At 41.2% G+C, this 15,467-nt stretch overlaps 1 protein-coding gene and 1 long non-coding RNA gene across 48 annotated transcripts in view; one reads left to right on the top strand and one right to left on the bottom strand.

Annotated features, from left to right (window-relative positions):
• The window catches only part of Ubap2l (ubiquitin associated protein 2 like), a 55,503-nt gene extending 41,443 nt beyond the window's left edge, over positions 1-14,060 (top strand). For 12 of the 46 annotated variants that reach the window (XM_034499624.2, XM_034499620.2, XM_034499626.2 and 9 more), the window contains 8 exons: positions 1,562-1,615; positions 3,856-3,937; positions 4,792-5,009; positions 5,775-5,880; positions 10,692-10,759; positions 11,719-11,916; positions 12,335-12,385; positions 13,206-13,443. In XM_034499624.2, the coding sequence (XP_034355515.1) occupies positions 1,562-1,615; positions 3,856-3,937; positions 4,792-5,009; positions 5,775-5,880; positions 10,692-10,759; positions 11,719-11,916; positions 12,335-12,385; positions 13,206-13,301 (873 nt within the window). In that variant the 3' untranslated portion in view covers positions 13,302-13,443. Of the gene's footprint in view, positions 1-1,561; positions 1,616-3,855; positions 3,938-4,791; positions 5,010-5,774; positions 5,881-7,388; positions 7,789-10,691; positions 10,760-11,718; positions 11,917-12,334; positions 12,386-13,205; positions 13,663-13,938 lie in introns of those variants that run through there. The other 34 variants (XM_034499657.2, XM_076932791.1, XM_034499653.2 and 31 more) reach the window with 11 other exon arrangements.
• LOC117706673 (uncharacterized) lies at positions 7,696-15,446 on the bottom strand. Of its 2 annotated transcripts, none has more exons than XR_013109921.1 (4): positions 15,323-15,446; positions 13,907-14,019; positions 12,954-13,086; positions 7,696-7,835 (listed from the first exon to the last, which is right to left on the bottom strand). It is a non-coding gene; the product is annotated as an uncharacterized LOC117706673 (long non-coding RNA). The 2 variants fall into 2 exon arrangements; XR_013109922.1 differs by having other exon boundaries at positions 15,304-15,431.
• Positions 15,447-15,467: the final 21 nt, after the last annotated feature.

Below are 15,467 nucleotides of genomic sequence, written 5' to 3'. Positions count from 1 at the left end.
TGTGTGCTGGGAATCAAACCTGGGTTCTATTGAAGAGCAACCAGTGTTCTTGAGAAAACTCCCAGATTCCACCCTTCAAAATATAATAGTTTTTGTGGAGGAAGAACTAAACTTAGACAGGGCCCTTTGCTGAGCATTTATTTTGTGTGAAGTACAAGCTGGATCTTGAGCATCAAAGGCCAGAGTATGTAATTTCTTGGTTGTTTTCTATATTACTATTGCTTCTCTACCTCTTTGGATCTTTGCTTTTTGACTTATTTAGAACTCAAGTCCAGAACTACCTTAACTGTCACTTTTAAGTATTCAATATCTACTAAAATGAATAATATTTATAAAAAATTCTATTTAAAAACACCTATTTTTGCTGGGTCTATTGTCAAATGCCCTTAATCCTGCCACTATACTCTGTGAAGTTTAAGCCCAGTCTGGTCTACATAAAAAAATCCCAATTTTTTTCGGCCTGGAAAGAAGTGTCAATTTCTTCAGCCAAGTGTGGTGACATTGTGTTTAATCCCAGCACTGTGGAGGCAGGGGCAAGTCGATGTTTTGAGTTTGAGGCCAGCCTGGTCACCCAACTGTATTCTAGGCCAGCTAGCACTACACAGTGAGACCCTATCTCAAAACAAAATAAAAAAGCCCCCAGGGAAGAAGCTTAGATGATAGATAGATGAAATATCTAAATTGCACTTTAACTTTTTATCTTTTGAGTTGGGTTCTAACTTTGTAGTGACCTAGAACTTTCAAAGATCTGTTTCTTGTCTCCTGAAAGTGGGTTTAAGAGCATAAACCTCCAAGGCCTGCCTTTTGTTTTGATTTTGTTTATTTTAGTACCTTTTTGTAATTGGCAATTTCATACATATCTATAATATTTTGATCATAATCACCTTTCCATTCTTTTATTCCTTCTTGAACTTCCCTTCTTCCCAATACTTCCCCCTTCCTATTTAATATCTTTTTTTTTACATGTATGAATGTTCTGCCTGTGATATGAATGTGCACCATGCAAAGGTAGATAGGTATGGAGGTCAGAAGAGAGCATTGAACATTGTATTCCCTTGAACTGAAGTTACAGATGAGTGTACACCACCTTGTGGATGCTTCGAATCAAACCTGTTTCCTCTGGAAGAGCAGCCAGTGCTCATAAGTGTTGATCTATCCCTCTAGCCCCCACATTGAATACTTTTTAACAGTAACACTATGTACCTAGAAATATGAGAAAATAAGAATAAAATGTGAATCCTTCAAATTTCAACCCAAGTTTTGAAGACTGCAAGAGACGGTGACTGCTCAATATAAGGCCGGCTGTTCATGTACTTGAATCTACCCATTTTCCCCTACAAGTGCCCTGATGTCATCCTAGTCTTTATATAGTGTGTAGCTTCAGGAAAGCTTTAAGACCTTTCATGAAGCATTTAATCCCTTTGTACTTTATTACTTTTCACTTAAAGAAAACAGAAGGAAATAATCTGCCTTGTTCTGACAATAAGGATCTATGTTCTGTCTTGCCTTTTGCTACCATCATGACTAGTTCCCATTAATGTTATTAATGTCTGTCTTGCAGCCACAAGTATATGGTTATGATGATTTACAGATGCTCCAGACAAGATTTCCATTGGTAAGTATGTGGGATAGAAATTTGGAAACGAGCATTAAATTGAGGAATTGCGGTAGGTACATTGAGGCAGGGTTTCACTGTGTAGCCTTGGCTGTCTTTGCACTCACTCTGTAGATAAGGCTGGCCTCAAACTCACAGAAATCCACCTGCCTCTACCTCTGCCTCCTCAGTGCTTTGATTAATGGCATGTGCCACTATCTCCAGGCAAAAACATTGAAATTAATGTGGAAATAAGTTGTGGTTCATGCCCATAATCCCAGCTTGTGAGAAATGGAGCCAGGAAAACCAGGAGTTCAAAACATGCCTCAGTTATATAGGGAGTTCAAGACCAGCTTGGGCTACATTACCTCCTTTCTTTCAGGGAGAAAAAAACAAACAAAACTGATGGAAGGATTCTCAGATGTTCAATCATTGTCACAAACCTAGCTGTTTCTCAATCTGTCTCCCCCTCCCCCCCCAATATATTTTATTATATATGCATATATACTGGGAATTGAATCAGGGTACCAAAACACATGTGATATAGCTACAGCTCAAATGGAGTAATAAAACTGTTAACATGCTTCTTATCAACATCAATTTTCTGTGCTGTTTTATTATTAATTGTATGAGACCCTTATGGTTGAACCTAGAACTTAACACATGGTAGGTAGGTACTCTACTGCTAAGCTGTATTCCTACCCTTTCTTTTGAATAATTGGAGAGGAATCTCACCACATTTTCCAGGCTAGCGCCAAACCACAAGTATCTAGAACTATAAACATTTATGATGATAATGTGTTATAGCATAGATATGGGAGAGTGTGTGTGTGTGTGTGTGTGTGTGTGTGTGTCTTTCTATGTAGTCCTAGCTATGTAAACTGAATACTAGGACCAAAGGCATGTGGCACCACATCCAACCTCTCTGGTTTTTCGTAATTTTTTTGTCTGTCTCTCCTCTTATGAGTTCCCCTGAATCCCCAAAATGGTGTACTTTCAACTTTTACTCTTAGTAAGGCAAATTAAAGGAGTAATTTGAATTAATGGGAGCTCTAGTCAGCTTATTCAGATACTCAGGACATTTTTAATGTCTTAGGGTTTTTTTTATTTGGTTGGTTTGGTTTGGTTTGGTTTGGTTTGGTTTGGTTTGGTTTGGTTTTAGAGACAGGGTTTCTGTGTGTTTCTCTCTAGCTGTCCTGGAACTCCATTTGTAGACCACCCTGGCCTCAAACTCACAGAAATCTGCCTGTCTCTGCCTCTTGAATACTAGAATTAAAGGAATGGGTCACAATACCCAGCCATTCTTAAGACTTGTATAGTGCCAGTAGTCAAACCTAGGACCTCTTGCATTTTAGGCAAATGCTATACTTTAGAGCTTTTAGTTTGACTGAATTGCTCAGGCTGGTGCTGAACTCACTTTCTATCTTAGGATGGCCTAAAACTTGGTGGTAGTTAGATTTATAAGACTGCGTCAACAGGACCACATTATGTTGTATTGATACAGAATCTCACTAGGCTATATCTGGCCTTGGTGATTGTCCTCCTTCAGCCTTCAGAATTTTAAAATGCTGGGTTTATAGAGAGTACCACCACACACAGCTTTTGTTGTTTTAAGACAGGAGCTGAGTGTGATGACATGTGCCCTTAATCCCACCACTCAATCTACATAACTATAACTGTGTAGCCTTGGCTGGCCTAGAATTTGTTTGAGACTCTCCTGGTCTCAAACTCTAAAGAGCCACCTGTCTCTGCCTCTCATGCAATACATATGCCTGCAGGTGCCAAAGGAGGATATTGAGTGTACTCTGTTTTTATCACTTTGCCCACATACTCTACTTGCTACTGGTACAGGCATGCCCATGGTCATACCCACCTTTTTACATGGATGCTGGAGATAAAAGTAGTAAGCACTCTTACCTACTGAGTCAGTCTCCACACTCAGCTTCTTAAGCACGTCAGGAGAAAGAGCCTGTTTTCTCAAAATTGGCTGGGAAGTTCTGTATAAGATTAAACCTTGTTGGTCCTGCTAGACCTTAATGTGTACTCAGTGAGCATATCCGTAGACCTTGTCTGACTATTCATGGCAGGCCTCGGGGAACAGTGTATGCAAGATTAATTGGAGTTTATGAGTTCTAAGCTTTCTAAATCAGTAACTGGGTAGTTTGTAATACTCTAACAGTCTCATGCTTCTATTCATCTTTGTGGTTTGTACGATAAAGAGTGAGTGGAATTTAATCTCTGCTCTTTTATTTTGGTTCTAGGATTACTACAGTATCCCGTTTCCCACACCCACCACTCCACTTACTGGGAGGGATGGTAGCCTGGCCAGCAACCCTTACTCTGGTAGGATTGGGATAGAGCTAAATACAGAGAGATGTATTGGGATTGGAGGTAGAAATATGATTAGTAGCAAGAAGGGTTCCATAATTAAGATTTTTGGCAGAATTGTGAATTTTTTTTTCCCTACCCCCTATTGGCATGGTGTGATGAATCAAGGCTGGAAGTTTCATAATTCTATTATGAATATGTGCCTGTGACATTTTTTTATATTATCACTTTTGCTGACTTATTTCCAGGCTTATGGTTCTGGATATTTAATGCAGGTTTTTACCATGCTAAGCATAAGCTCTAGTACTGAGCTAGACTCCTAACTTTGGTGGGATTTTTTTGTTTGTTTGTTTTTTGGGTAGTCCACCTTTCTCCTGGAAGTATGATTGAATAGTTTTGTTCGTTGGTTTTATTTTGTTGTTGTTGTTTTAGGTGGTTTTTTTGTTTGTTTGTTTGTTTTTGTTGTTGTTGGTTTTTTTGGTTTTTTGTTTTTGTTTTTGTTTTTGTTTTTTTTGAGTTTTGGTTTTGGTTTTTCAAGACAGGGTTTCTCTGTGTAGCCCTGGCTGTCCTAGAACTGACTCTGTAGACCAGGCTGGCCTCAAACTCAGAGATCCACCTACCTCTGTCTCTTGAAGGCTGGGTTTAAAGATGTGTGCAGCCACCCCTATCTGGCTGATTTTTGTTTGTTTTTACATAGCTGACCTATCATTGTCTTTTCATTTTTTCCTCAACTGTTGTTGTCCTTCAAGCTTTGGAGAATCAAGGGTGCGATAGAGACGATAGAAAGCAAGCTGGCAGAGGAACATTGGGAGGTTCATTCTGGGAGCCTCTGCACATTATAGAGTGTATAGCTGCCCTTCTTTTCTTAGGTGACCTCACCAAGTTCGGCCGTGGGGATGCCTCCTCCCCAGCCCCAGCCACAACCTTGGCCCAACCCCAACAGAACCAGACGCAGACTCACCACACCACGCAGCAGACATTCCTGAACCCGGCGCTGCCTCCTGGATATAGTTACACCAGCCTGCCATACTACACAGGGGTCCCGGGCCTCCCCAGCACCTTCCAGTATGGGCCTGCTGTGTTCCCTGTGAGTAACTGACTGGTTGTGGTCTCCTTGTTGCAAAGGATCCCAATTCTGGAGACCATCCTTGTTGCTTTCGCAGCTATATGACTCCTTAGAAATAAATGAAGATAACTTGTACCTTTGGCCCATTTCTGGCCTGGGAATAAAGGGTATGGGATTTTTAATTAGAGCAAGAATTGCCCGATTGTAGAATTATCCAAAAGAGGACTGTGATACCGCGCGTCTTTGCTGCCCCTCCTTTCCCTGTAAACATTGTCTCTTTATCTCTAAACCACTCTACCTTTTGATTTCTTGAGTCAATTCTGAAAACATTAGTGTATCAGTTATTTTTTGTTATTTTAAAATACCATGACTAAGAGCAACTCACAGTAGAAAGTTGATGTTTGGCTTAAAGTTTGAAGGGGAGAGAGAGTCCATAATGGTGAGGTCCCAGGAACAGGAAGTAGTAGAGAGATCAGGAGTGTGGGGCAGGGCTACAAACCCTCAAATCCTATCCCACTGATGTATGTCCTTCAGCAAGGTTCCACCTCCTAAAGGTTCCATAATCTCAAGGAATGAGGGGCTAGATATTAAAATATATGAGCACATGCAGGATAGTGGGAATTTTTTCATTCAGCCATTAGGAAGAATCCCATTTCACTCTTCAGACTGTGACTGGCCTATGTTACGATAGGTATCTACCTAAATGTCCAGTCTTTGGAGTAAGACAAGTGAGACTAATGCTGTCTGTTACTGGGTCATTCCCTTTCTGTCTTTTTTGCTCTTCAGGTGGCTCCTACCTCTTCCAAGCAGCATGGTGTGAATGTCAGTGTGAATGCCTCGGCCACCCCTTTCCAACAGCCAAGTGGATATGGGTCTCATGGATACAACACTGGTAAGTTCCCTTTGACCCTTGCTCAATGGTCTGTGTGGTCTAGTAGTAGATGAGAAAAGACCCACTTGAAAGTGGGTCAGTAAGGACATGCTAACTCTTGACATATGATTGTCATTGTTTGGCTGGCTTAGGTGTCTAAGAACAGTACCAGTGAAGAGTTTGTGCTAGGACTTGTATCTGCTGTTCACAGTGGGAATGATCAGAAGGCTTGTGTTGGCTGATCTGAGTTTGAGAAATAAAGCAAGGACCCCAGGTTTCTTTGAAATGACAGTGAGGAGGAATGGTAGTATTTGGTTACATGACTCCCCCTTTTAAATTCTCTAGCTAAAAGACCTACAGTGTGGAGAGAAAAAATGTAGACATGATTGACTACTTACTAAGTGGATCTCCTTACTAAGAGTGAATCCTTAGGTTTCTTCATTTGTATAGCCAGTCTTGTTGCTATTGCACCTCTGATGGCATGGAAGGAAGTGTACAGATTTTATGGGTACATATAGCCTATTGCTTCTATACTTTGATGTCTTGCTTTACTTTTGGAGGATGGAGATAAACAAAACATTTTGTTTATGTAGGGTGTTGTTCTTGTTGTTGTTGTTGTTGTTGAATTTATGTTTTTTAATTTGGTTTATTTTGATTTTTGGAAACAGGGTCTTTCTATGTAGACCTGTCTGTCCTGGAATTCAGTATGTAAACCAGGGTGACCTGGAATCCACAGATTTGTCTGCCTCTGCCTCCAGAGTGCTAGGAGTGAAGGTGTGCACCTCCAAATCTGGCTCGTTTGTGGTTTTGTTCTGTATTGTTTTTGAGACAAGATCTCTATGAAGCCCAGGCTTGCCTCAAATTTGTGGCAATCCTTTGCCATTATCTCCTGAGTGTAATAGGTATATGCCCATATCTGGCTCTAGGAAGGGACTGGAAACAATCCCATGTAATTTTTTAAAGTGACTTTTAGGTGAATCTGGAGGAAGTGGTTGGTGCAGTTGCTAAGGGGTAAGAGTTGAGTTATCTTTAAAAGCTTATAGCCTGGTTACATTTTTATGTAAATAAAATCCCAAAGTTTTATGGGGTTAGGAAGGAGCAAACCATTGTTCTTCTTTTCTGTGGGCTCTAGGTAGGTAAATAACCAAGCTTTTCAGTAATTGGAAAACTGAGCACAGAAAGACTGGTATACATTTTAAAAATCTTGAACTGCTGAGAATTAATATCCATACTTCTTATGGCTACTCTCACTAGAAGGTTCTTTGACATGGAGTGGCTTTATCCCAAAATTTAGTACTACATTTAGGTATTAAGTAGTCCAGTTACAAATATTTTAAAGGGTATGTGATTGATAAAAGTTGGGCTGATTCGGAAACTCTTAGCTTCTTACCTACCTTAAGATTTCAGTAATCTGTTATAGCAGCTTTTTGAGAACCCCCAGTTCCCAACCCCCAACAGAGGGCTCTTAATCATTCTGTTCCTCATCAACCTCTAAATTCATTTATCTTTATGTATTTGATTCCTTTTAGGGAGAAAATATCCACCCCCTTACAAGCATTTCTGGACGGCTGAGAGCTAATTTGGCCCAAGCCTGGGGGCTGTGTTTTGTGTGTGTGTATAAATTTGCACTGAAGTCTTGTTTCAGAAACCAGACCACTGAGGAAAGCCTGCTGAGCTGAGGCCATGGCCTGCGTGGCTTGGGGAAATGAGTTGGTGGACACCTTCTGGGCTTTTGAACTTGCCCCTCCCCATTTCCCTTTCCCCCATGTGTCTGACCCTGTCTTACCCATTTCGAGTTCGAGCGGTGCAGCACCTCCGAAGCATCAATGCACACACCTGCTGTTGCTTTTGATTTCTGGAAGGCATGTAGTTCCAACTTGTAACAAAATATTTGTAGTCTTCAATAAACTGTGGTATTTCTTTAGCTAACTCTGCGTTCTTTCCGTGCATGTCTTTCTGGACACTAGGAGCCAATGCTGTATTGTGGATAAAGGGTGGAGGGTGGTTTTTTTCATTCAATCCCCAGTATAGCCAAAGAGCTGTTAGTGTTTTAGTATAGTGTTTTTTAATTTGGGTGGAGGGAAAATAGTCTGTTTCCAGCCTATTGATTGGTTGGTAAAGCTATTTATAAATAAACAAAAAACAACAAAACTGATTTCCCATGCTTTTATGTCTACTTTTTCATATAGATCATCCCCTTGCCTCTGGCATAGGCTGAGGGGAAAGGATAAGAAGTTAGAGTGTCATGTCATGGTGAAAGGCAAAAGAGGTAGTGTTCAAAGCTATTGTTAGGGAAGTATCATCTAAGGCTTAATTTCTACATCTAATTCTCAAAGGCTTACTAATAGCTGATCAGGTCATTAGTAATGACTTAGTTGATGACTTAAGGCTGTGTGGGACCTGTACTAGCCTGGAACATGGTCATTGGATGGCTTTTCAGAGATAATGAATCATTTGTAAGTCATTTTTTACTTGTGGATGTAGCCAAAGGTGTGTGGGAGATGTTTTGTCAGACATTCTGGTGGAAAATTTGATTTCCATGCACTCACTGACTGGTACACTATCAGCCTTTGGTTTATAGCATAAATTTGAACAATTATACCACCACTCTTGGTTAATTGAAACCATATATTCATCTTTCCTTTTGTAGTTCCAACCCCTCTGGTCCTATAGAGTGTAACCAATTTTCCAAGTTGCCACCATGCTAAGTAAAAGAAACATGTTCCTTTTTTTTTCTGCCTATCATTGTTTTTGTAATGATTTTTATATCTATTGAGTTGGGGTAGGCAGGACATGTGGGGTGGAAAAAGAGCAGGACTGTAGTCTGAGGATCTCTGGAATAACTAGTGAAAATAGGAAAACCAATGCCTGTGATTTCTCCCCCACCCCCCAGGGGAAGGGGTTTCTACTAAATAGAGACTATTACAGCTACTACCTCTCTCCCTCCAGCCCCACTTCTAGTTCCTTCTATCTGCTATGCAAGTTTTAAATCTCTGAACCTAAACTTTTTAGGTAGAAAAACCAAACAAGGTAGGAACTTGCTAGAACTTAGTTAACTCCTTACTACCCAGCTTAAGAATCCAGTTAGTAATTCTCCCACCCTGTGTAAGCACCCTGGGTTCTCTTTGTAGGCAGTAACCAAACCAGCTATATGTATTTACCTAGTAAAGATAAGTTATTGTCTCTCTGATTTTGTCTTTATATATTGGCTTATCTCCCTTCTATATCAAACCTCTCACTAGCTTTAGCCCCTTTTATAACTGAACTTAAAGTTATGCCTGCTACCCACTCTTCTGTCAGATAGAAATATGGGGTCTGAAAAGAGAAGGAAGAAAAATCTCTGCTACCTCTAAGAGTTTGTTGTATTGTTCCCTTTGTTTACTCCGTGCCTTCTAAGTATGCAGTTAATCTTGCTTTGTTTCTATGGTTCTGCTTCTTTTTCCCCCTAGATTGTTTGTTCCTTCTGAAGGGCACTGTCTGAACTTGTGTTATGGTAGAGTTTAACAGTTAAATTCTTTTCCCTTGGTCCTTCTACCAGCTGGAAAAGCATTTAATCATTGACTTAAAGAAAACCATCCTATTGGAAGATTCTAAAGTGGTTGTAAACTTAACTCCTAAAGGATGCCTTTGTTCTAGGGATTGGTTAGGAGAATTTGAGTTCTGGAATTTGTATGGAGACTGAATTATGAGTGAATGGAGGATTCCTTGTGATATTTTTTGTTTGTTTGTTTTTGTTTGTTTTGGTCATTAATACATTTCTTCTCAGGAAAAAAACAAAACTCCATCAGAGTGCTCCCAGATAAAAGAATAATGTTCTTCTGGAGACAAGAATCTTAAGAACATAGGAATGCAGTTTTTCCGGTTTCCTCTTTATCTTTACAGGAACTGATAATGTATTTTTTCCACTGTGAATTAAATTTCTAGTTTAACTTATCTTTCACATTTTTGTTTAAAATGTCTCTAGTGAGATGCTAGGTGATCCCATGGCTTTTCCTGTCTTCATTATTTATTGACTTACACTCTCACGAATAGTATAGTAGTAAGTTCATTTCACCTTGAAAACAAATTAAAATGGATTATACTACTACAGGCTCCTTTGAACTGTGGTGGTAGAGAGTTTTTCTACAGGAAACATGAGTTAGGTATGGATTAAAGCTATTATTTCATGGACAGACTGAAGTAACAAAAATGACATTGTTTCTACTGTCTGTATAGGATTAAAGACTACCCCTTACTATGCCTTCCCCATGCCCCATATCACTAAAATTATAGAACTAGAAATTCATCTTGTGTCAGCCCTTTAATTTATAAGGATATAAGCCTAGAATTCCTACAACCAGAAAAGTGAGACTTAAGTAAACAGATTCTAATAAGTGCTCTGGGACTGTACTTAACAGTCCCTACTGTTCCTACTTAACAATGTGGATTGCTGAGGATTTTGAGCACCAGAGCATCTATAACAGAAAGAGCCAAATTACCCGTCTTAAAGGGTACAATCAAAAGTGGACTTTGAGTAGACTGGTTCACAGTGGACACTGTTTATTATATCCTTTTGCTTACAAATCATACATTACTGAGATTTTGCTAATACCCTTTGTTCCCCTCAGAAAACAGCTCACATATATATTCCATACATAATATCTATAAAGGACAAAATTCTTAGGCAGCATTTGTGTCATGAATTCTGACATCTCAGAACTGATGTAAAATGGACAAATTATACCAAAATTCCTTTACAGTGCCAAAGCTAGAAAAGCTGCAGACATCACTATGTTCTAGGAACAGAGTCTAGGCTAATAATAGAGCTAACCCTCTCTTTCCTCCTCCACTAGGTGTATCAGTCACCTCCAGTAACACGGGCGTGCCAGATATCTCGGGTTCTGTATACTCCAAAACCCAGGTAGGTATCTGGTCTGGATGAAAGTAGAAAGAGATGGATGAACATACAAGAGATGGAGTTGAAGTTAGAACAACTCTCAGGAGAGCTGTCAGGAACCTGTCCTATCTTTTCTAAAACAAATTGTCAGTAGGCTTCAGTTTCTTTAGAACTTTAAATTTAGCCCTCTGAGGAAAAAATAAAATTGAAAAATGTCAAGGGCAAAAATTGTAATGTACAGTAGTGCTGGCCCCTTGACCTACCTACTTACTACCATTTTTGCAATTTTGCGAGAGAATAAATACTGGAATGACGTGAAACTAATTAGTTTCATTCTTTGTAAGTCCATAACCAAAAGTGGGAATGAAAAGAGGTATTTGTTTCTGAGTTATCTATAGATATGTCTGTTGTCTGTCATTTTTTATGTCCAACAAGATCTTCATTTCATCTAAAATATTTAAGGAGTTTGAATTTATGCTAAACCACAGAGGGAGAAGTTGCTAGTGAGCAAACTTCTCTGTATTCTCATGAAATTATTTTTACTTATTTATTTTGAAGAAGGGTTTCATTTTGTAGTTCTAGCTGATCTGGGACTCATTGTATAGACCAGACTAGTTTCAAACTCAAAAGATCCACCTGCTTCCCAAGTGATTGAGATTAAAGGTAAGCACCATCATGCCTGGTCAATATAAGATTTCACAGCGTACTCTGACAGTCATCTTCCTGTTTGATCCTTACAGCAAGAGCTCAGCAATAGTTCTTTTATTTATGAGGAAACTGAGGTTAAAATAGTTAATTTACCTAGGGTCATGGAGCTATGAAAAAGCAGAGCTAGAACTAAGACTTCTGAATATCTGACTTGAGGTATGCTATTGCTTCTGACCATGCTACTTTTTGAGGATAAGGGTATCTGGCCTCAGAACGTCATTGGATTCTTCTAATGACCACGTTTTACTCTTTTCCCTCCTGTTCTCCCGGGATAGCAGTCCTTTGAGAAACAAGGGTTTCATTCCGGTACTCCTGCTGCCTCCTTCAACTTGCCTTCAGCCCTAGGAAGTGGAGGGCCCATCAATCCAGCCACAGCTGCTGCCTACCCACCTGCCCCCTTTATGCATATTCTGACCCCACATCAGCAGCCACACTCTCAGATCCTTCACCATCACCTGCAGCAGGATGGCCAGGTAACAGCCCTTCCCCCCTCTCTCCTTTCCCTTCCTCTTCCTTCCTATCCCTTAAAACTACCTCCCTTTTCCTTTTCTTAACCTTCCTTACCACCACCTTCACCCAGCCCTCACCAGTGCCAGCCAGGGGCACACAGCACATACAGACACAAGCGCACATAACAGTAGCAGTTAGCAAAGGAAACATGAAAGAATGGGCCAGAGTGAAACCCTTTTGTCCAGTTCCTTTGGTACCTTTCTCTTCCACCTCCCATGGCACAACTAGTTGTCCTCATCCTGTCAGACCTGGGTCACACCTTCCCTCTAACCTCTCCCAGCCTTCTCCCTTCCCTGACATTATAGCTTTCCCTTCTAACAGTGGAGTTCTATTGTCAAAAGTTTGTCCCTTTATTTTCCATATATCCTGGTTCTGCCTCAGCTACCATATTTGCAGATGATTCTCTGTTGCCAGCGCCAGCAGGAGGAGCAGGTAATGAAACTGAATGATATGCTTGAACCAACCTTTTTAGTCCCCATTTCACCTCCACAGCCTCAGATAACTTAAAGCCTACCCAATCACAAATCGGGACACACAAACAGAAACACTATGCTAAGCTCTCTGGCCTCCCTATCCTCTTTCTCTTCCTTCCCCCTCAACACCCTCTTTATCTTTCTACCCTCCCCAACTCTGGAAAACACTTGGTTACTAGAATGGAAAAGATTCTTGGGGCAGCATCTGGAGCCTGATGCCTCAGGTCTTTGTGGCTTTGAATTGGTTTCACATTAATTAATGTGTGGTGGTGGGTGGATCTGAAGGGTGGTAAAAGAGACCTCTTAAGATCCCCAACATAGGTGGCTGGTCAACTAAAATAGGGCTTTTTTGCTCTCAAAGATAGCTTTCTATGTTTTGGCATTCACACAGATGAGTGAGAATGTAATCACCTTATAATCACTCATTTTGAAAAGGTCAGAATTCTCATAGTTGCTTTTTTTTTTTCCTTTAGACCAGAGCAGTGGGTAGTGGGGAAGACAACTGAACAAGAATAGAACCAACTCACCATCTTTACTCCAAAGTTTTCTTGTCCACTTTTCATTTTCCTCTACTTTAAGGTTAAAAAAAAATGTCACCTTGTAAAAGAGGCTATGTAGACCAAATTTTCTGTGCTTGAAAAGTAAGCTTCATAGTAGGGTCTAAGTAAAAGAAACGAGAGAGCATGACTATTTGCACATTTCCACTTGAAGATGTTACAGATTGGTCCCACTAACTAGACACCTTTTTCCTCCCCCATAACCCTCCCATTCCCCTGCAGACGGGCAGCGGGCAACGTAGCCAGACCAGCTCCATCCCGCAGAAGCCCCAGGCCAACAAGTCTGCCTACAACAGCTACAGCTGGGGGGCCAACTGAGGCCCTGACCCTCTTCTGTCCCATCTTCTGAGAGGGCTTCTCAGCCTGGAAACTATGGAAACAGCATCAAAGAGAGAAAAGAATGTGGGGCGATTCCGCAGCTCCACACCCCCAGCGGCCCATCCCACACCTCAGCTTCATGTCTGTCCATCCCTATACCATTCCTATACCCTGTTGTATGTATTATAGGATTTGTATTTTCTTCCCCTCCCCCTCCTCTTCCTCCTTTCTCTTTGCATTCAAGATTATGAAACTTTGCTGTGGGCCCTGCCTTTCCTTCACTTCTTCCTGTTCACCCTGGTGGTGTATGGGTGAGGTGGGAAGGTGAAACCCCTCCCCCCAAATATATATCAGCCCAACAGCCCTAAGTCTCCTCCTTTATTATTAGGAAAACCAAACAAAACACACGCACACACATACACACACACACACACACACACACACAATGGCGTCATAAATATGAACAGCATTGTCAGATGGATTAGTTGAAGTGTTTTTTTTTTGTACTGTGTCCTCAAATTTAATGGATTAATGTGTCTTGTATATATATATATATACATATATATATAAAAAAAAAAGGAGAAAAAAAAAAAACAAACCTCTACCTTCAGCCTCTGCCCATTCTTGCTCCGTCTAGGATATCCTCACTCTCGTCGATGACCAGCTTGGTGAATAAGTATTACCGTACCAACTGGGCCTCTTCTAGCAGGCTCGAAGGCTGTGGAATAAAGTGAAATCTTTGCCCTTTAAGAACTCTCACCTTAATGTGCTAATATTTTGCCCTTAAGGGGATTCCCTTTTACATCCTGTGACTGAAAAGAACCACTGCAAATCTTCATTTCTTCTAGAAACTGCCTCATCTACAGCAAGTTTCAGGAAGTGAAAGGGGAAGGAGCTAAGGACCTTTAAGAGGGAAAGGACCTTGTGGGAATACAAGCATTTGAAAGGATTCTGAAATCTGAAGCCAGCATTAGGTGCTGGCTGGCAGAACTAAATCTTAGGGCCTTTTTCTGTTTGGAGGAGTATAGTAGTTCTTGTCTGAGTTATGTTTTTGAGACAGTCTCACTATGTAACCCTGACTGGCCTGGAACTTGGTCTGAGACCAGGCTGGGCTCAGATTCTAGTCTCAGAGAGCTACCTGCCTCTACCTCTTGAGTGCTAAGGTTAAAGGTTGTCAGCACTACACCTTGCTTTGCCTATTTTATGTGCCTTTGAAATGCCTAAGTTTGGGAAAAGTAGGGGATGATGGTAGAGCAAGACCTGGGTGGGGACATGGTGCAGTAAAAGGTTTTGGTCTTCAGTTACATGAAAGAGAAGTTTCATTTTCGAGATCCTGTTTCAGCCTTCCAAAACTGCAACTATCTTCTGTGCTGGAATGGGAAGGAAGATCTGTTTATTTTTTGAGTCAAGAGTCTCACTGTGTAGCTCTGGCTTGCCAGAAAGCTGGCATCATACCTCCCGAGTGGATTAAAGACGAGCACCATCAAATTTCCTAATTGCATGGCCTTTCCAAGACGGCTTAAGTAGCTTCTATCATTCCTGCCTAGTCTACAAAGCTTACCTTGTTGGTTGCCATCTGTTTAGTTTTTTAAATTAAAGCAGTGTGTGGTGGCAACCGCCTTTAATCTCCGCACTTGGGAGACAGGCGGGTCGTTGAGTTTGTGGCCCCTTTGGTCTACAATCGAGCTCCAGGACAGCCAGAGCTACACACACAAACCCTGTGTCGACAAAAACAAGTTTAAAAACTCTTCCCTACTTGCTGAAGAGATTCCTAGCACCTTTATTCAGCAGTAGGGAAATCGCGGTGTTAGGAACTTGGTAAAAACACTTTACCTAACCTAGTATTAGACGTCACCGACCTCAGTCTAGAAACAAAACACAAGGTGGGGGGTGTTTTCTGATCCTGGGGTGAACCAGGCCTCTGAGTGACCAGGCCACTCCCTCTGGCGGCTACCTGGGACCCTCCAGAGAGAAACGGAAACACCCCTTGGGCCGGGCGTACCGGCAGGGAGAAGAATCACCTAGAAGGGATGTGGGGATCCCAGTGGGGATTACGCACGTCCACCCTCACTCAAAACTGAAAGGTAGCGTATAGAAGTTTCGCGTCTGAAGAGCTCCGTCAGCCCCGCCTCTTCCTCCTCCGGGTTACAGCTTTTACGACAATGC

This window comes from Arvicanthis niloticus, chromosome 4 (genome assembly GCF_011762505.2).
Source record: "Arvicanthis niloticus isolate mArvNil1 chromosome 4, mArvNil1.pat.X, whole genome shotgun sequence".
Lineage (NCBI taxonomy): Eukaryota > Metazoa > Chordata > Mammalia > Rodentia > Muridae > Arvicanthis > Arvicanthis niloticus.
The sequence above is the reverse complement of the archived record's forward strand: the minus strand, read 5'-3'. Positions and strand labels throughout refer to the sequence as shown.